Raw genomic sequence first — 21931 nt, 5'->3', positions numbered from 1 at the left:
ATACCGTTTGGGTTCCCGGTTATTTTCATGTCTTGTTCTCATGATTGCCTCAATTCAATGAAATCCAGCGCTGGAAAACTGCTTTCTAATTTACCTGCAGTTGAATGAGAATGGGCCTCATTTCGGATCCCATCTGGTGATGCAATCCAATCATTTCCTCCTAATGACTCTCTGCTGTTATTATTGTGTTAATAATGTGTTAAGCATCCATCTTTCTTGGCTCCACATCGGAAAGACCGGAATGAACGAGGAGGCATCAGCATCGATCCGCCATATAAACGGGATGAAAAGTCCCTTCAAACTGCCACAGGTCACCCTTTAATAATCCAGTCAGGTCAAGTTTGGCGCAAAATATGTGAATTTGAATAAGAAACCCTCTCCCCTGAGAGAAATAAAGGATCTCTCAGAGTAGAAATTTCAGGTTCTGGTCTGAGGAGGATATTTATATCACCGCCATGAGGGCAGAGGGATCTTTTTTTCTTCTTTTGCAGTTTAAACAAAAATAACTGCAGTTGTGCTGCTCTTGTGCGCAGGAAGTGGAAGCAGCGACAGCTCCGCAACAGTCGCACCACTTGGACAATCCCTTACCTAAAACAACCTTAAACGTAGACTAATGATCATTTTTCTTGGAATCTTTGAACTGCAAATGTATTTGACAAGAAAGTCAATCTAATCACTGATACCTGAAGCTTAAATATCAGTAATTTTGTATTTCCTTGACTGAAAAAGCAATTTGAAGGCATCGATTTGGGCTCCGGGATGTGATGGTCATTTAAAAAAAAAAAAACAACGATATTCTGACATTTTATAAAGTGGACCGATAAAGTTGAGTTTTTACAAACTCAGTTATACACTTGCTGGAGTCTAAAACTTCAAGAATGCTTCATCTTCCTGCTGTTACACTGTCCCTCTCATTGTATTACCGTTTGGGTGTTAGTTGTGTGGAGCTGCATGTGGCGGTGGCACGTCATGAAACTCACATGGCAGCACCATGGAAACAATTAATCATAATCCTTTTTATGTAGTGGGCACTCAGATTCCCTGTGGTTGCTCTTAAAACACTAGATAGTCACCATCAGGTTGAAGTGTGTGTGTGTGTGTGTGTGTGGGGGGGGGGGGGCGGTTCTGAGCCATTCTAGTGGGACAGCTTAAGATGGCCGCGCTTGGTCAAACATTATTTTCCAACAGTGAATTTCAAGAAAAGAAAATAACAGACTTTTGTTTTAAAACACAAAGCATTTTACATTTTTAGGGGGGCGGCACGGTGGTGCAGTGGTCAGCACTGTGGCTTCACAGCAAGAAGGTTCCGGGTTCCAGCCCTGGCTGCACCCTTTCTGGGTGAGTCTGCTTGTTCTCCCTGTTCCTGTGTGGGTTCTCTCTGGTACTCCAGCTTCCTCCACAGTCCAAAGACATCAAGAGGGGACGAGGCTGATTGATACTCTAAATTGACTGTAGGTGTGACTGTGAGTGTGAATGGTTGTCTGTCTCTATGTGTTGGTCCTGTGATGGACAGGTGACCCGTCCAGGGTGAACCCCGCCTCTCGCCCATAGCCACTGGGATAGACTCCAGCCCCCCCCGCAACCCTTAACAGGAATAAGTGGAAGACAATGGATGGATGGATGGACATTTTTAGGCACAAAATGTTTTTAACATGTTTTAGACTTTTTACCGGCCCTCTATTTAGCCTTACAGGCAGGAAACCAAGGCTCCTCTCGCCTCCTGGCACCTCTTGGAGGTACCAGACGCACGCTAAAGTTCACTGGGTCCCTGCGACAACTTCAGCATCAGTGGTTTCTCAGTATTAGCATGAAACTAACGTTTTTAGCGAAAATAGCACGGCATTAGTTAACATTTCATGATTTAAAAAGTAAATGCCCGCTTTACGAAATCTTCTCTAGACTTTAGGCTGTGGTGGACCTGTAGACGACAATGGGGGGATCCCCCAAGAACTGATGTTCCTGTTTGAAATGCGCCTTGTGAGGTCAGGCGCAGTGGAAGTAGCCGCCCGCCTTTGCCTCCTTTCTGTAAAAGTCAAGTGAGGGATTTAGAAGTCCTTTAAAATTGTGCGTGGGAACATTTCTTGAATGAGGCTGATTGTCTGTGTGGCGCTAGAACGCATTTTGATCAGCCGTGGTGCCGAACAATGCAGCGTGAAGAGGTCATGGTCGTTTTCATGGTCATTTCCCATATTTCTGTGAGATTGCATTGATTGACTACGTGACATTGTGAGCTATTATAGGTCAAACTTCCAAAGTCTGACGTGGCGAGACCTTGATACGCTCCCCGTGTGCTCAGTCCTCCGATGCAGATATTGTCTGAGCAGAATGTGAATTAAAAGAAATCCCAGCGTACATTGTGTAGTGTGATAATTGTACCAGCTTATGAATGTTTCTCCCTTCTCAAATACTCTTGTATGCACTGATGCTCATTCACCCTGAACGGGACAACCAGTGAGCCCGCATTAAATGGCGCCTCCTCATCATTTGTCACTGGGCTCAGGGGTAATGAACAGGGTTGAATTGGATGTACTCTCTAATTATGGAAAGGACAAAGAGCCAGTCAGATTCTCTAGTCAAGGTCCCCCCTGCTGGAACGCCATGGGGAGCAGCTTTCACTCATAAATCAGTGGCGGGCTACAGATCTGCAGCAGATAGAGAGAACATAAAACTCAGATAGGCCCACACGGACCCTAGACAATCAGCCATATAATGGCCAACGACAGGCAGTAAGTAGGAGCCGGAGCCACCGGGGCCTTATAGGGATCGTAAACAGGTGCTGATATCCACAGCGGGCCACATGTTCAGCAGCTGCAGCAGGAGCCATCTTTCACTGTAGCCTCGGCATTGTTATCACCGTCATCATCAAGCTGGCCCTGGTGATCGCGGGCGGCCCTGCGAGCCCCATAACCTCGGTGTTGCAAGGACCATTAACATCGATCAACACGCCGCCGGCTCCGGTGGCGTACCTGGCCGCCCGCATAGCGATCGCAGCTTTAGATCTGCATCAGAGGCTGATGTGAAAGAACGACGCGAGGCCGCTCACACAGCAGCAGGCGTCACTGCCGTTTCTAAACTATGGTTTTAACTAAAAACTGTTGTTATTTTGAGATGCTGCACATGTTTCCCCCTGGGGCTTTATAAGCGTTGGGAGGCAGCAGTGAAGACAGATTCCTCCAGCAGAGAAAAAAAACCCACTGTCGTTTAATAGCACATAGAAAAGAAAAAGCAGAGTTGCTTTAATTTGAGCAGCGGCAACTGCCAACATTTCTGTCTCAGGCTTTATAACTGTTTCTACAAACTCATGGTGGTGGTTGGAAGCTTTTCCAGTCATGTAAGATTTATAAACACCCGCGTAATATTCAAGCGGCAGATATTCATGGTATTTTTAGTGCAGGAGTGGAAAGGCTTTTTAAAATCCTTATTAAATACAACAGTCCCAGCAATGGATGTTATTAAATAGCCAGGATGTGCGTCGTAAATCTTTGCGCATGAATAAATGAAGGCGAAGAGATGTAGCTTTTTCCCGCATTTTAATTCATTTATAACTGCAACATGTCTCTTTTTCCACATAATTTATTTAATTTGTAGGTTTTAACTTATTCTTAATCTTTGATTAATTTGTGATAGTGAATTATAGGTCGTTCTCTTCATTTCATTCCTTTTTGGCCGTTAGATACAGCCTGTTCCCGCTCTTTGATTCATTTGTGGGAGCTGATTACACCTAATGGCTACAAATTAACAATTGAGGGGACAAGTTATATCTCATGGCCACAAATTAACGCCGTCTACTCCCGATGGCCACACGGAGGCCCCGTGCAACCCGTGGTTCATATGAAACTGCATATATTTGGGTTATTCTCATTTCAACTGTTTAATTTGCTTTTATACTTCACGCCAATTAAGGGACTTGGAAAAACAAAACAGGAAAAGCTGTTTACCAGTTTCTGTGAGAATTAAAGTGCAAGTGTTGCCATGTAGACGTCTTGTTTTCCACTAAGTGCTTGTTGAACTTCTGGTACACTTTTGTGCTCGTTCCCCAAGAGGAACTGAGAACATAAAAACAGGCAATGTTCCCTTTGAAGTTCTTCAAAGTTGCACGGAACGTCTGGTCATTAGGAACTTGCCGGATATTACAGTTCTGTGTCGCAAATAGTTATTTGGGGGGGGGGGGTCACTTTAATGTTTCAAACCTCAAGACCAGAGGAGCTCCAGTGCAGCGCTGCAGCCCTCTGAGTGAATTCATAAATAAGTGAAGGGCTGTTTTTAGGAGCGTTGTCTCTCTCTTATTACCTGTTATTGCCTTTTGGAGAAATGCGCTCGTTAAAGCTGGGAGACCCACGTGCCCGCTACCCTTTCACTGCCCTTCAGCAGACGCACTCCTCAAAGATGCCCTTTCTTTGAATCTGCTTTTCTGATGTCCCGTTGTTTTTGTTGTTATTGTTGTTGTTGTTGTTGATGTTGTTGTTGTTGAGCCTCTCAACCTTCCTGTGTGTTATCTCACTATATTCCCTCGTGACTCTAATGGAGACACTGATGTGGATTATTGCTTCTGGGAAGTCTCTCTAGTGTCTCCCATGAGGACCTGTGTGTGTGTGTGTGTGTGTTTTATAAGGAGATTATACACAATCAGTGGAAATGGGGTGTGTGTGTGTGTGTGTGGGGGGGGGGGGGAGACATAAAGCAGCTCCACTCTGGATTGAAAGCATAATTACATGAGCTTTAACGCTCCAACGTGAGCTGTTTTGGCACATAAAGGCAGAGAAGATAAAGATCGTTCAAGGATGCGTCTGCTTTTATTCTGTAATTTTTCTTACCGTCAACAAATCCTTTGAAAATGTCTAAAAACCAAGAATGAACTCATCCCTCATACAAGTGCTCTGCCTGAGTGTGACTGGCAGCCATTGTTGTGACACGTTCGACCGGCGGAATCCCTACATTGGCACGCGGTGGCTGTTGTTCTCTAGGCAAGTTTCACTCACTCACAGCACTTCGCTCTGTCAATCATTTAGAAGCAAAATATGATGCTTATAAATCTATGATGTATTTAGAACAGATACAAGAGGTAATTAATGTATATTAAACCAACTATGAGTCCTCATGTGGATGCAGCACTCAGGGTAACCACTCCTGATTAGGTTGTAGGTAGTAGATGAGACATCAGGTGATGAAGGGTGTAACAATCTGGCGTAGGCTCAGTTTGATGAATGATGTCACATTCACTGTGTTTTAATGTTGCCTGGGTTTTTTTTGTGATTCTTTTTTTGTTTTTTTTAAATAATTTCGGTGTTTTTACGATAGAGTCGTTGGGTGAGAATGAGGTCATCAGGCACATTTTTAAAAACGCATCAAATCATCCAGAATTCAGTAAATCATATTCTCACAGGCAAAAACAAACCACATGAAAAAGAAAATCCCAAAATTCAACAAACCTAAAAGGAAAGGGCTGACTGACTGAAGACTTCTGTTTTTTATCATTTTATGGTTTTATTTTATTAAGTGTCTTCCTGTTTCCAGAGTCTCCGTCATCTAACTTGTCAGGTTAGGAACGTTTCACTCTTGCTCCAATAAAGATCTGTCCATGAACGGATTATGCTGACATCATGTACAGATTGGCATGCAAGGGCACACTCCAGAAGGAACGACAGTCTCCTTGGTCCGCGCCGCCACCGCCGCTACAACAGTTGTTCTGCTCATCGACACACTATGTTGAAAAATCCCAAAACAAAACCTACAGAAAGTCCATTGTAATCCCGGCCAGCTAAAGACTGGTACACCCTGCACAAAAAAAACAAAACAATAAAACTGGACAATTTAATCCCAATATCAGCTTTCCAGGACGCTATTAGGAAGAATCACAGTGATACGTGCAGCTGTTTCCTGACCCATGAATATCCCCTCATCCTCATCTGTGTCTATGTTCGTCCTTGTTGGCTTGCTGTGTTGTCCTGCTAGCGGTCCTGCACGACCATTGGGTTGCTAGGTTGCACGCAGACAAAGACAGATTAACTGATGACAAACAGCTGAAAACACAACAGGAACATGCGACACACGAGGAAAGTTTGATGTAAAATAAAGCAGGGAGTTACGACGCTGGCTAAGGAAACAGCAGGGCCCTACAAAAAAAGACGTAAAAGTCAATTTATTCCTAAACCAAAATGCTTTAAGTCCCCCGAACACCGACGGCACGGTGGCAACCCTGCAGGATTCGGTTTCCCACAAACACACAGTTTGTTGCTTATTAACTGTCAAATTGAGCAGTGCTTCAACAGAATAACTGCTGAAAAGGATGAAATTTCAGTTTGGGTTCCTCCCAAACACCAGCTTGACGGCTGAGGTCACGACGCACCCTGAAATATTACAACAGAAAAAAACTCCTAAAGCAGTAGTAGTCGGAACCTTATTCCCTTGCTTCGCTTCATTTTACCTTTACTAACATATCTGTTTCCAAAATTTTCATCTTGTTTGTTGTGATTGACAAAAATTCTGGAACGCTGCGGCATTCATCTGGACTTCCTGCTTTTAATTTCGGCTCACTGTGCTGCTGCTAAGCCTGCAGTCGTGTCATTTCCTTTCCCTTTCAATTTCTTGTCGACTTTTTTTCCCCCTTGTCATTCCCATGTTATCATCGCAAAATCATCCTTGAAATATTGCGTCTGTATGTCATGGCTTTCCCCTCCTCTCTGCAGGCAGCAGCCAGACCTCTTACTACTGAAGCCACAGGACGTGACCGCTTTATTTCTGTTTTTTAACTTCAAATCAGCTGCGCATTTTAGAGCCATTATTTTCCGAACGTTTCGTTATTCTGGGCCAGACTATAGTTAACATCTCTGACCTTTTCCAATCCTTGAGTCAAATCCCAGCACGACATCCTCAGGCAGTGAAAGGTGCTGCTTTGTTTCAGTCCACAAGTCGGGCTGTAAATGAAGAGCGTTAACCATCGCTGGGAGGGTGAAACTGCCAGATTATTAACTCCGCCGCCATCCTCCTTTTAACCTCTCCAAGACAAAGATAGTTTTCATGATCGTGTTACGTTGGAGTGCAGTTTCTTTCTTTCATGACTGTTTTTCTTATCCATACACTTGACATTTCTTATTTTGCCCTTTTATGTGTTTATGATCAGTATTCAGAGTGAATATACTTGCTTTTTAAAAAAATATTTTCCTTAAATCTCCCTGCTGTCCACTTGCGTCAAATTGGGATGTTGAAGCTCCACTCAAACTGTGTCCATCTTGTCTTGTTTTTCTCCCACTCTTCTGCTACGTGAAGGCCTCAGAACTTTAAAAAAAAAAAAGTCTTCATATTTATGCTAAACTGCTTGAAAGATAAAATGCATCACTTCTGTGGACTCCACAGAGAGTTCAAATCAGCAAATTTAAGTCTTAAGAAGCAGCGATGTGCTGTTTTGCCATATCAGCTCATGTTTACGTGAACACACGCCAAGACGACGTCAATAAAGCGGAACCGCTGAAGGTGAATGTTGGGTCTCCTCACGCCTCTTGTGATGCAGTTGAACACACCTCAAAGGCTTCGGCTGGCACGTATGTTTGCTGCCTGCTTGAGAGACATTGATGGTAGGTGTTACTCTGTATTTGTCATTCAAAAATGGGAAGACCTCTGGCAGAAGATAAAGCTGTGTTTTCCGACTGTTCTCACACTCTTAACCGCTGGTTCGCTGAAGTTAACCAGCCAGTCAGAGTGATTTATCTCTGCTACTGATTCAACATGTTTTATATTGGCCAGAAGCAGGGCAAGCAGGGCCTGACTGGAGATAAAATATTAAAACAGCTGGACCAGGTTCCTGGACCAGGCGTATAAAACACCTTTCAAACTGCCAAAAACCCCCCCCACCAACACTGGCTAACATCTGGCTTTTCTCTGCCATGGGAACAGCTTTAACCAACATCCTGTCCCGGCTTCAGTGACCCTGTCGTAGACACTGGTATTCACCTCCTCTCCTCAGTGTTGATGGGAACACGTGTTCTCTCTTACAAGCTCGGACCCACATACGAGGGACAACTGAAGCGACGTTATCAACCATGAACATGGAGGAATGAGAGCTTGTCAACTAACTTCCACCATTTTTTGTCATCTCAGCGGCGAACTCAACCCACCTGCTTGAACATCGTTCAGTTAGAAAAACAACAAGCTGGAGCAAAAAACAAACAAACAAAAAAAGCATCGCTGTCTTCCATGTGCTTTTACTGCTGCTATGAAAAACTATGTACAAAAGCCAAGGTACTACGCTCTGGTGCTAATTTCACAACATTCCAGTGCGGTGATTTCTTCCAATATGTTGAACCTGACAGACTAGGCACAAAAAAAAAGAAAGAAAAGAAAGGCAACTCATCTTCTTGCAACAGCAACAGGCCAATCAGCTTTTCAAAGTGGACTGACGCTGATTTCAAAAGCCTGCATGTGCAAAGGGGAACAGTGGGAAAAGGGTACCAGTTGCTACGGTTTGAAAGGGAATGAAATTCACAACGGGTACAAAAGCGTTGCCCGTGTGGACAGTAACAGTCAATCATGCGGTCATGTGGGTTTCTGGACAACAGAAAAACATTTGCCTGCACCATCTTCCAATTAATTCTGCCACTGTCGATGAAATTGAAAAGTCTTGAGTCCAGCGGATATTAACTTGCAATGATTCATCTGCAGCACCGTAATAAAAATACACAGACACGTCCTTTGGGGCCTATGCAAACCGTCGCCTTCTAAAAATAATCAAGTTTTCAAGTTTTTCATAAAAAAACAAACAAAACTGGAGACAAAACATCTTGGGGAGTTGATTTAGGCAAAAAAAAAAAAAATTGTGCAAAAAATTATTTTGAGAAGGTGACGAAATTTAGAACTGAGGATGGGTCTTTAAATCTATCACCCATGTTTGTAATGGACAACGAAGTTGCAAATAAAAGGGGCAAAAAGTGCCAGGTAGATCGTAATGAGCCAGACTGTCCTGGGATGCCCCGGAGCTATTATCAGTAGATATCAGAGAGGGTATTAATCCCTTTATCTCTCCAATGAGGAAAGGAAATCAGATGCCCAAGAGGAAAGTGAAGGTATTAAATAACGGAAAATGGGAATTGAATTTTAGGTGCATATTGGCATGTGATTAAAACACTTCCTCTGAAGTCTGAGATGAGAGATTAGAGGACCAAATCTAGATCAGATGCTTTTGAGAGAAGGGTTGTTATTAATTATGCGTTGAAACCTTTAATGATAACAACAGCTTTTCTAATGAAAACCAGACCACCGGGGAACCTACACCAACACAGCTTTTTTTGTCTCTGTAAAACAGACATTTTCATTTGTAGATGTCTACCTTTCCAGACAAATGCTGTACTGATTGTATGTCATTTTTCTCAGCAAGGACAATGTATGGCACACTGAAAAAAACGACTCAGCAATTATTAGTAAGAATGGTTCATAAAGGCGAGAAGATGTGAGAAGATGCAGCTGAATCGCAGTATTCAAATTAACGGCTACTGGATTATTTAAAGCCTTCAGCTTAATTGGTGAAGTGAAGCACAGTAGATTGAGCTAAGATGAATTTGTATCCAGGTGCACTGCAAAAATGAACAGACAATAAGATGAGAGTTTGAATGCGTCACGTCTCAAAAAAGTAGTGTATCATCTGCATAGAGGGAGATATGGTGATCGGCTGTAACTAGAGTATGAGATGATTGACACGCTGCGGTTTCCAGGATGGTTCAAGTGAAAAGAGGGAAAGAACACCGCCCCGTTAGGAGCTTCTATATAGAAACTAGTCATTGAGAGGAATATCAAGAACCGGTTCTTGTGGTAGGGAGGGTGTAGTCCACGTGAACAGTCCACGGTGACACCGCTGCAGGCAATCAAACTCTTTCTCTTTGTCTAGGGAGAGTACGACACGGGAGGTTTGACGAACAGAGGTTTTAGACATTTAACACTTTAACCCTCCCCCCCCACAGACTTCATCTGTACCCACATTCCCTCTCAAGACCTCTATGAATGAACCTGCTCACTCCAGTTGCACCTCCTGCATCTCACTTGTAATAAACGTCAATTTTAATCGCCTTTTTCTCTGCTTTTTTGTCGCATTTTCAACCGATTATTGTTCTGATGTCTTTTTGTGCTACCTGTTGACAATTACATTGGGAGTTGATATGTTTTGTGATTTTTCTACACGATTTAAGTCGAAGTTGAGTTTCATGTCAGGCAAAACTGCAGCTCAAACAACACACCGAAGAGACGAACTTTGCGTTTTCTCAGCTCACGAAGTCGTTTGATTTGCTTTAAACAAAAACATTGCATTTCACGCCACTGTTCGAAGGCTATGCTGCTTGTTGCTGGTTAACTGTTTGTTGGTATGTGACGACAAGACGTGAAACAGGAAATCCTGACTGCCAGCAGCTGTAAGGGGGCGTACTGACCCCACCTAGCGTTCCAGAGGTGGATTTACTTTAGTGGATAAATCAAGTCTCCCCTGTAATCCAGCTTGAACAGTTGCTCCATCTAACACCTACTGGCTGATTCTGCACCAGAGTTGAACCCTGCAATAATGAAGCAGTGGTATTCAGATAAATTTTGCATTAAACCTCAAGTACTTCATGTGTGTTTGATTAATATTATAATTGTGGGGCTGGTGGGCCTGCTTCTATCAAGTCAGCTGAAGAGTACTCAGTAGTTAACATGCGTTTATACGCCATAAAGAAGAATGATGAACTGGAAAGGTACCAGGAAAACCCGAAGGTTTTACATCAAGTGATTTCAGTGAGCAGATTTTAAAAAAAGAAGATGGAAATGGAAATAAGGGCAATAAAATGAAGAGATACATTAAAAAAAAGAAGAAACAAAAAGGAAATATATTACAACTCTAGAACACTTCTTTAAAAAAAAGAATAAAGATTTGAGTTTGGAGAAATTAATTTGAGATAAGATAACATAAGACAAGATAAGATATATTGATCCCTCTTAGGGGAATGTAAGTGTCACAGCAGAAAAAGTACAAGAACAGATGCATAAATAAAGCAGAAGGGCACTCTTTAGAGTGCATACCACTGCCAAGGTCCACGCAATATTTCCTGAGAAATTAATGAAAATGTCCAGAGACAAGAGTTACGGCATGTTTGATTTTTTCTTTTTTTGAAAATTAACACTGTTTATATACTGTGTTCTAAAGGAGAGTAGCAGTATAGACTGGTCCCGTCACTGGGATGAGAGGCAGGACTCCAGCTCATCATTCAAAGTAACAGATGATGAAACGATGCAGAGGCGACTTCAGGGGAGGCTCGGGGAATGATTATTCCATTAGTTACTGCATTAGCAAAGAGAAACTGTGTGAAATACATGTATGTTATTTGGTTTGAGGGTGGAGTTTGGGGGACTTGACCCCCCCCCCCCCCCCGCCACCACACACACACACACACACACACACTTTTCCAGAGCCAGAGAGGAGGGAAGTGCCTGGATGGACACTTTCATGTATCTATTGCTCTTAAGTGGTTCAATAATGAATTATCTCTGGGATCAAGTAGCACAATCATGATCCAATCAGCATCCAGGATGTAGCAGAAGTCCGCTGAGGGGCGGTGCAGGGGCCTCATTTAAAGCTTTGCCCACCATCTCAGTCTTTGAAAAACCCTGGTTGAAACATAAATGTTTATAATTATTCATTAATTGTTAACAACTGTAAAAAAAAAAAAAAAAAAAAAAGCTTAAAAGCTATTTTAGACATGCAGTTTTTCTTTTAATGGGTAAAATCATTTCAACCCTCCATTCTTGTTGTATGTTTGTTTTTCAAAAATTGCACCCTGAATAAGTCAACAAGTTGAAGATGTTCTAGGGAATAATATTACGTGTCCCTGAACTCACCTTTTAATAGTCTGAAAATATCATCGTGTTCTTTAGGAGTCTAAAAAATCGTACCAGAATTTATAGCAATCTAAAATTTGATAACAGTACCATTGAAGTAAAACTTACAGTTTCAGTCTCACTGAACTTGAGAGTAAAATAATCACGTATCAGGGTTATAACTGCATATGATGGTAAATCTCTGGATGTCTACTGTGAGATGGGGGCCCCCACTCTCTCCCTGCTTTGGGCCCCCACATGTATGGCTCCAGCCCTGGGTGGATCCACAATACTCCAGAGTCTCCGAGCGGAGATTTTCATCAAATATTGCTCAGCAGGAAATAACCATTAACAAAGCGGCCTTATCGCCCTCTTGCAGGTAGTCTCTTTAATTAAGCGCGCTGCGCCTCCGCGTTCCTGCGCAGTAACCGGGAGGCTCTAAGACCCAGCAGAAGTACAATAGTGAACATCTGTCCCCTCGGTCTCCGTTGTATGAATTGCGCCTGAACTCCACTTTGGGGACACACGGACAGCGGAAGGCAGGCAGGCAGGCAGGCAGGCAGCCTCAGAGCGGGCGGGCTGAACTGGATCCGGGATGCGACCGCTGGACCATGAGAGAAAGTGGAGCCAGGCGCACTGAGCCACGGCGACCAGACAGCGCAAAATGAAGACACCCATGGTAAAGGGTTCCACCGTCCGGTCAACTGTTTGCTTTTGTCAATCGGGGGTTTGTCTCGCCAAGTGTCGCGCACAAGGCTGCTGTTCCTCCCGGATCAAAAGATTAGGATCTGAACAATGGGCATCCAGATGTGCGCTCTGCTCGCCACTAAGCTCCGGCTTTTTCCTCCAGCACAGGCGGCATGGACGGGCAGCGCGCTGGGTGGTGTTATCCCTTCTGCGTTGAACGTCGGGGTAAACATTTTAAAAGTGCACGGGGAGCGTGTGTGTGTGTGCGTGCGTGCGTGCGTGTGTGTGTGTGTGTGTATTGCTTCAATATGTCTGTTAGAAATGACACACAATTCTTAGAAAGAGTGGCACGAGCTGCCGATCTCATGTAATTTACCCCGGGCTGACACCAGATCAGACCATCGGATGAACTTGGGAATGGAACTTCTGTGACTTTTTTTTGGGGGGGGGGGGGGGTGTCTCCTGAGGTTTGGCCCTGGGAACATGCTCCAGATGCACTTGGCACACCAAACATGTGAGATGCAGAGTTGCTCTTAAGAGCTCCTTCATATTTCTGGATGCACCAACAGGGAGAGCAGAGCTGCACCTGATCTGGAGGGATTCTTCTGCGTCTTGTCTAAACTTGAGTCCTGAGCTGTTTTTTTTTTTTCTTTACCCATCATCTGCTTGTGTGTCTCTCTCTCGTCAGCGCCATGGGGTAGCAGTGCTCCTCGTGCTTCTGCTGTGTGCCAGCTTGTTCCTGGTGTACAACGGCAGCTTCAACGGGGCTTCCAGGGACGCCAACGACACGCACACACGGCAGCATGAGCAGCTGCGGGGACCCACTGAAGCCTCCTTCAGGGTGGCCAAGCCTCATCCCCCAGTCCTCCAGGGATACAGTGGCATCATCGACCATAAGGTAAGCAGATGTGTGCACCTCCTATAACACTTGAAATGTGCTTTCTTCTCTCCCGTTAGAACTGTACCACATCTTTACTTTCTGAACACTCAGACACACACACTCACACACACACACATTTCCTCCCACCTAATGACCAGTGGACATCTATCTGCAGGGCGCTTCAGAGAGAGAGAGAGAGAGAGAGAGAGAGATCCCTCTGTCAGTCATTAATCACAATTTTCTCCAGGAGAGTGTTGCACTACACTCAATACCCAGCTGTCGTTACTAATAACAGCTTAGGCTACAAATGCAACCCTCGGCTCCTCTAATTGAAAAGCCCAGGAGATCTGCAGCCAGGTGAACCCTGACGTCACTGTAGGGGGCATATCGACTCCCATCTATTTTCCAAACCAGGAGAAAACAATCAATGTGAGTAGCGGGGAGCAGAGGCGCTGCAAGTAAAGCACACCTAATCACCTCGTAAAGATTTTTTTTTTTTTTGGAAACACACAAGACAAGTGTGTTTCTTTGCAGGCAATCTGGTTGATGGTCTGTTTGTGTAGTGATCTATACCACTGGAGCCGGATGATGGATGCAACAGTTTTCCAATCACTGGGGTTTAGAATGTTTTAGAAGGATTTCAAGAAGATTGGAAGGCTGTGGCGGCAGTGATTCCGCCTTGAATCGCAGGGCTAATCAGCTCCGCCATCTCTCTTTCAAGGAAAGTGTCTATGGGCTGCTGTAAACATGATTTAAATGAACAGATTATTCATAGGTGAATTTGCATACGACTAATTTCAGTGTTTGGAAGAGAGCTTAGATGAGAGAAATAAGCTGCAAAGATCAGCTGGACAGATTTGTGAGGCAGTACATGGCTTCCAAACGTCAGAGAAAGAAGCCTGCTTGGTAAATTAACTTTTGCTAAATTAAACACCGGCGGCGCTGAACAGTTACTTAATCTTGTGACAAAGTTTTTTCAGCTTGGCAACAGGAAGCAGAACCATTATTCATTTAAAATATCTATAATTGGTGCGGGAACCAACAAGTGAGGAAAACCGCAAATGTTCTCTGCTGATGACTAAAAAGTTTTTCTCTCGACTTGAGCTTCCTTGTCGCGACGCTGCAGTCCACCCGTGCTGACCTTTGGTGTGTGGAGGTTGAATGCAGGACTCTCCATTTAATGGTGATTCACTGTATTTAGCTGCTGCAAAGATGCATCTTACAGGAAAATACATGTTTTGTATATTTTACATGTATTTTATTCCTATGGTTGGTTTAACCCTCTGTATTATTTATGGGAACGTGCCGCATTAGGGCTTCTTATTCTGGGGAGAATTTACTGCCTGTTAGCATCATTCATGCTAGCCACCTGGCACTTTTGAGGACTAATTTTAGACCCGGAGTGGAGGAACACTATTAGAAGTTGGTCGACCGTCACTTCTGCAAAGAGACATTGGAGAAGGGATTTGGTCTTAGCGTTCAGGTTAAAGGTTAGCCAGAGGAATGAGACCGGAATGAGGCCGTCATTGTCACACAGCGGTGGAGGAGGGCTCCATCTATTTCCTCCTTAGCTGCTAGAAAGAGCATGTTACCAGGGGACAGGAGCATTAATATAGAGGCTGACGTCTCATCAATAGGTGTGTGATTAATCTGTTTAATGCTCTTGACAGGATGACAGCCAACTCTTCTGCAATTTCTCTGAAATTAAACATCATCTGGTACTTCAAGGTCACAATTAGTATTCATTTTTTGCAGCTATTTTAGTTTTAGCCCCGGTTTAGATTTTGTAGCTTCCCTGTTCTAGTTCAAGGAAGAACAGAGTCAAGTATGTCAACTCCACTGGAGGATGCTGCTGGTTCCGGTATTAAACAGGGATTCTTAATCCAATAACAGGGATGCACTCATTGCTTGTGTGTTGACACAAACGTTGATGTTCACCTCATCTTGTTGTCGAAAACTAAACACACATTGAGACGGAGTTTTTTTTATGATCAAGGATCTGTGTTTTTTTTGTTGTCGTTTTGTTTAAGGTTCATTGAGGAGAGAAAGACGAGAGGAGGGCAAAACTCATTTGGCTTCTTTTTGAGACTTCATAAAATCACATTAGCTGGGATAAAATGTGCCTGTTTGTCGTGCCTGCTCTTTCGGTTCGGACCATTATGAGGCTTATTGTGTAGTCTGATGTCAGCGTTGGGTCGGTAATAAATCCGTGAGAGCTGTCCGATACAGAGAGTAAGGACAGGCAAGTTCATTTACGCAGCAAAATTCATTGCATATTTGTTCAAATGGAACTTTAATAAAAGGAAATTTGAAAAATGAGAACATTTTTAAGAGGCTGCAAGTGGAGCGCCATTGATATCGTGAGTTGGTTCCAGAGCTGAGCAGCTTAGCAGCTAAAAGCTGCTTCTCCTTGTTTGGTTCTCTCTCTGTAGGTATTACGACTTCTCTGCCTCTCTTCTGAGAGGTTTAGCAGGTGTGTACTCTGGAATTACACTGCAGAGGTATTTTGGTCCTGCATCATAAACAAGCGGAAGAGAAGTTGCAAATGCATTCAGCAACAAACGTCGGGGAGAAAAAAAAGCCGAGCACTCTATTAGCTTGTTTGGAGAGAAAAGTTTACAGAAGTGTAACAAAAGAAATGAGGAACTGTTGGCTTTGTGGATTCAGTAAAAGCTAAAAAACAAACAAAAAACACACACAACAAATCATTTGTGTATATTATATACCTCTGAATCCTACACACTACTCCTTTAAAATCCAACATCCTGTTGCTGACATCATCCTGTTGTGATAATAAACTGTTTTAGGGCTGTTAGAGTCTCCACAAAATATTAGTTATGTAGCTGGTGAGTAGGTGTTTCAGTTTTAAAAGCTAAGCAATGAAACAGTGAATTTAAGACTGCATCTGAATTTGCCATAGTTTCAATGTTTGTCTCCAAGCAACAAAGCCATTTTTCACCGTTCATTAGGAGTTTGCGATGCAATCAGCCAGCTGGATAGCGAGACTGAAAACTCCCCAATTAGTCTGTTATGGCCAAGGACTCTATAGTCATTTTATGTTAACTAACATTATGAAGCGCTGACGGGAGAGTGTGAGTGTGTATGTGTGTGAGAGAGAAGTGCACTTAAGTGACAGATTTTTTAATTGGGGACCTTGTTAGAATACTAAAAAGTTCTGCTCCTGCTCATGAGAAGAAGGAGAAGAAGAAGAAGGAGGAGCAGAGGGAGAAGGAGGAGGAGGAGGAGGAGAGGATAGCAGTGGTTCCAAATGAAACTTGGACTTGAACTCATCTTTCAGTCATTACGTCCCTCTAACATAACACAGCGTCCTGTTTGTGACTGTGCAGGATAGGTAGCTGCTGTAACATGACGAAAGTGAGGAGGTTTTAGCACAGCTGAGCCTCTGATGCTCTGCCTTTTCTTTGTTTTTATCTATTTTTCATCTTTTTTGAGGGGGGGGGGGAGAAACAGACCTGAACATCGAGGCACTTTATAGAAGAATCTGCTGGTTGAAGGTCTTGTTTGCCTCTGTAGCTGGTGTAGATACCAGGCTGCGTATCCAGCTCCAAAACTCATGGACGGTCTGAAGCGCTTTAATACCGCCGTGTTATTTCATACCAACACCTGAGGATGTGGGATTTCTGGCACTGATGCGAAAGTAGAGAGTAATCTATCTGCTAATCGATCAGTCTGCTGATGCGTACATGTTTAATAGAAATGCGCACGTACGTATTGGAGAGAAAGAATATGTGCATCAACAATTTTCCCTCAAAGCGGTAAGGTAGAGGTTTACTGTTTAACAATCGTTAACTTTTGTCAAAAGGGATTTTAGTGGGAATTAGACAGCGGAGGCAGAGGTCAGGAACCAGGAGCGTGGAGACACGCCGGTGTCTGCTCTCTGAAACGCTATCCAGCGTCCGTGTCCTGGCAGACGTCTGGGATGTGGATAGTGGTCCTGCTTTGCTACAGCACATTAAAATTCAGTTAATATTTATCCAGAGGTGTGGTCAACATGCCACAGGCTGTTTGGGTTTTTTTGGTCTCTGAATCAATTATTGCACAGCGGAGTCAGACCGTTCGCTCATAAGTCGAGTGGCAAACAAATAAATGTAAAGAGGCACATTTGAAGACGTTCAGCAGCGGCATCATCTGTTTTCTCACCACCTAAAATGCCAATATTCACTGACCGTGGACATTTTGATTTGATGAGGATTTGTCTGTAATACATCAGCAAACCCAGCTATGGATGAGAATTGATTTTTGGACGAGAGCAGTCAAGCATCATAAGTAAACCACCAATTTATTTTTTTCTCTAGGACACACGTAGACATTTTGGCGTTAAGGGACATCAATTACAGCCACGGCTCCACTGAGCATCATTTATGCTCCTTCAAGCCTGCTATTATGACACCCTTCACATTCTGCCACTGCAAACTGCAATCAATACTTCATATGATTTGAATGCAATCTTGCAACCACAGCATGCAGGGGTGAATAATGCAATAGAGCCTTTAAATATACTGCATTTAGTTTCAGAACCATTGTTTCCTGCCTTCAGTTTGAAACCTTAGACAAGCTTTCCATATATATATATATATTTATTTAAGGAGGAGTGAAGAAGTTATTGGTTTTGCCTGGTATTTGTTCTCCTGCAGTGCTGAATGATTGGTGTCTGGAACAACTGCTTTGGCATGAACATTTGTCTTTTTCATCCTTACTCGCCTGACCTCTGTGCCATATTGATCTGTCCAAGATATCAGCTGGCTGGCAGGCAGGATGCAGCGCCAGTCAGCCTTTGACCATTTCACTTTATCTTCCACCAGAGTATTAAACTCATCAGAACCCAGAAAACAAGTCCATAAGACTTTTGCTGAATTCTGGCCAAGATGCTGAAAACATTGGCCAGAAAATTTAACTTATTTTTTTTCCCTCCTCCTGTTTGTTTTCAGAATCCTCAGTGGGTTATGAAGCAGAATCGTGTTAATACAGATAATTTTTATGCATCCATTTTGAATGCAACTTTTTTTGTTGTTGTTTTGGATTGAGGTCAGAATGAAGGGTAATTCATTTCAGGAGTTTTGGTTGGGTTGGACATTTGATGTGCCGGGGAGGGATGAGATAAGGAGGCGAAGAAAGAAACTTAGGAGGAGGATGAAAAGGTAAAGAAACTGGTGGAGTGAGGGCAAAGAGAATGAGAGAAGAAGACAAAACTGGAGCAGGGTGATGACTGAGAGAATTATAAAAGAGAATATATGACCCAGGAAAGGTCCAGGCTGAGAGAACGAGAAAGCGAAGGAAGGTAGACACCGACACGAGAGCGAAAGATAGTGAGTGAAATCCCAAGAGGTTTCCTTTCTGCTCGACTATCCGCTGTTTTATTCTCTTAGTGAGAAGGAGAAAGAGGACAGGAAACTACTCTCACCCCTGTCTCAAAGGAAATGGAAGGATGAGGCGCGTATGCCGTCTTCTCTGATTGCCTCTCTGACACCAGAATCATGCAGATTCCTAAACGATATCCTGCAAGTCAGGTGGAGACGAAGCTTTGGAGATTTCAGAACAAATGAGACGGAGGAGCGTCATCAAACATGATGGGCACCCTGATGTTTGTGCTGGAGACAGAACTGGGATTTCTAACAAGACGCCAGATGTTCTTTCAATCATTAAAGTCAAACCTTTAGCCGTAGATTCTTGTTTGTCAGGAAGCCACCCGAACGGCTTCGCACGGGATGAATTACACCGCCGCTCCCGGAGGAAGGATGGCTCGCATCAGTGTGCTCACAGAAAACCCTCCTTTATTTGTTTCCTGTATGTACGAAAACAAGTACGTCCATCGCAAACAATGTAACGTCTCTGCCTTCGTTATTCCCATGCCTGTCACGTTAGCAAGGATGTTACACTTAATATCCACTAGAGGGCAGTGCAAAGGCAAAGGTCCCGAGGAGAAGGTGAGTAACACCATAAACAGGTTTCGTACCCTTTCGCACAACCTCTCCTCAAACAGTTTTGCCAGTTCCTACGCTAGGACAGTGCCTGTGGCGTGAAGGGTGGGGCCTCGACTTGAGTGACATCACAAAACATCAAAGCCATCCATAAAGCCATAATGTCAATGCGGCGACAAGTCACACACCTTTACCCAGGTACGTTTAGGTTTTGTGGTGGTACTGCTCTTCCTGGTCCGTATGTGAATCCACAAACACAAAATATGGAGAGCAGTCCTCCGCCCATGTAATATATCATGGTGGGCTGTTATGTAGCAGGCAACTTTCACGATGAATCCTTTCATTTGTGAAACACTACATGGCAGCGAAGGCTACTAAGTGGCATGTGGACACCTTTTCAGGTTTGTGGTCATAAACCAAAAGTGTTGGACGAACTGAAATACTGACCTGAAGAGATGGAGGATCACAAAAACACTCCTCCTCCACAGGAGCACGAATGCCAAAACTGCACAACAGTCCATCCATTAGCCGTGGAGATATTTTTCACCCACAACCCTGTATATGAATCATATTCTTGGATGGAAAAACTTTGCCTGCACCAACATTCATGCCAGACAGTTCCACAAAATAACTGCCAGGCGGCTCACCGAGGATTCGTACGACGGAGATCACGAATGTCAAGAACAAATTTCCCGGTGTTGCGTCAAGTGGATGAGATATTTCACTATGGACCATAAAAACTGCAGCACCACTGAGATTTCAAGATACATTTTCAAAACAGATCCATCCACACAAACCCTGGACGGAGTGGGTTTGAGACATATCTAGGTTGGAAATGCTATCTGACAAGGTACACTTTGCTTGAAGGCATGAGCCAAGGAGAACCGAGCCATCTGTGCCAACAGACATGACAAGGCATCGCTCTCCCAACCGCAGCTCCAGTGACAGCTGGAGGAGTGAGATGTTTAATATTTCATCTCAGACAGCCACATCTTCAATGGCTTCCTCCGAGCAACAAAGCCATTTTTCACCATCCATTTGGAGTTTGCGACGCAATCAGCCAGCTGGATAGCGAGACAGAAAACTCCCCAATTAGGCTGTTAACGGCCAAGGACTCCGTAGTCATTTTATGTGAACTAACAGCGTTTGTGATGTGTGTACAAGCATAAAGTTGTGCATGTGCCAGTGTGGTCTCTTTGTACTATTTGGAGATTTAAATTACCCCGTGAACTGCACGAAACCTAAAGTGACAGATAACCACTATTTTTTAATACAGAGACCTTTAAGAATACTAAAAATGAACGGCTTTGACTTACGAGAGGAAGATAGCAGTGGTCCCAATTGGGGCATAGACTTGGATTTCAACTTATCTTCAGGGCATTAGCTCCCTCCAAACATAACACAGCTTCAGGCTCTTTCCAGTGATGGCCTGGAAAGCAATTATGGATGGGGGTGTGAGGGTGTGTGTGTGTGTGTGTGGGGGGGGGGAGGGGCGTTGCCTTTCGATAAGCATTCCCTTGACAGAGTAATCTCACACTCAGTGCCTTTTGGCATTCAGTGGTTAGGGAATCACTGGTGAAGTCATACATTTTCAACATAAAGGAAGAGGAGGGAAATTTCTGGCGGCGTGAGTCATCTTGTGTGAGCTGAATGGTGATTTCATGCTTCTCATTTCGTGTGTTTTAACCTTTGTGCTCGGTAAGGTGCAGCCTATGGGGGGAGCGAGTTTTTTTTGGGGGGGGGGGGGGCTCTCTTCATTTGGCCCCTGACAGATCTGTGAAGGGTCTGAAAAGGTTGAACAATGATAAATGGATGATACCTTTTGGCACAACAACGGGAGACAGATGATGGGCCGCCGTCACCTTCCATATCGCTGAGAGCAAATGCAACGAGATGGCGGGCAGAAAACGTCGCAATAAAACCCAATTTTGTAGCTTTGCTTTCCCGTGGCTCCGCCGACACACAAGGCCGCCTACATTACTCAGCTCTTTAGGCAAGATTAATGATCATGTCCTCCGTGGTGGGAGGGAAGAATGATCAAACTGCTATTTGTATTTTGGACTAATCCCCTTCTGTATCCCATGAGCATTAAACCTCCCCTCCAGATGGGAAACATATTGAACGTGGAGGTTATTAATTCTAGAGGTTTTTGTTTTTTTTTTAATTTGTTTGTTTTGCTGATGTTACATTGAATTGTGTCCTCTAGCTCAAAGTCTTCCTTCAGTCTCAATTACATCCTGGTTGTTTATCCTACACCCCCCCCCCCCCTCACCGCCACCACCCCCACCACCACCCACAGTGTCCTGTTCATCAGATGTTCCAATCTTTTCCGTCACTAAAGTGTCCAAACTACGCAACTGGCCGTGATGAGCCGTGCGTCTCTGCAGCTCCTCTCCTGCTGGAAAGCCCTGCTAGCAGGCGCTAAGATCAGGATTTTGCCTGCAAAGGGAAAAGATTTAATTGGCGTCCACTCCCACGCCGAATGACGCTGCTGAAGGATAGTGCGCTCGGGTGCTATTTTGACAGCTTCCCCTTCTTTCCGGCGCGGTAACGTTTGTCAAGAAAACACAGAAAGGACATGACAAAAAAAAAAAAA

General features: G+C 43.9%; 1 protein-coding gene across 1 annotated transcript in view; it reads left to right on the top strand.

Annotated features, from left to right (window-relative positions):
- The first annotated feature begins 12216 nt into the window (after positions 1 to 12216).
- The window catches only part of st6galnac5a (ST6 (alpha-N-acetyl-neuraminyl-2,3-beta-galactosyl-1,3)-N-acetylgalactosaminide alpha-2,6-sialyltransferase 5a), a 48751-nt gene continuing 39036 nt past the window's right edge, over positions 12217 to 21931 (top strand). The window contains exons 1-2 of the mRNA XM_086204341.1: positions 12217 to 12508; positions 13205 to 13414. Coding sequence (XP_086060467.1) covers positions 12494 to 12508; positions 13205 to 13414 — 225 coding nt within the window. The 5' untranslated portion in view covers positions 12217 to 12493. The remainder of the gene's footprint in view (positions 12509 to 13204; positions 13415 to 21931) is intronic.

This window comes from Aulostomus chinensis, chromosome 5, assembly GCF_037954235.1.
Source record: "Aulostomus chinensis isolate RoL2024-O1b breed Wild chromosome 5, RoL_Achi_v1.0, whole genome shotgun sequence".
Taxonomy (NCBI): Eukaryota; Metazoa; Chordata; class Actinopteri; order Syngnathiformes; family Aulostomidae; genus Aulostomus; species Aulostomus chinensis.
The sequence above is the reverse complement of the archived record's forward strand: the minus strand, read 5'-3'. Positions and strand labels throughout refer to the sequence as shown.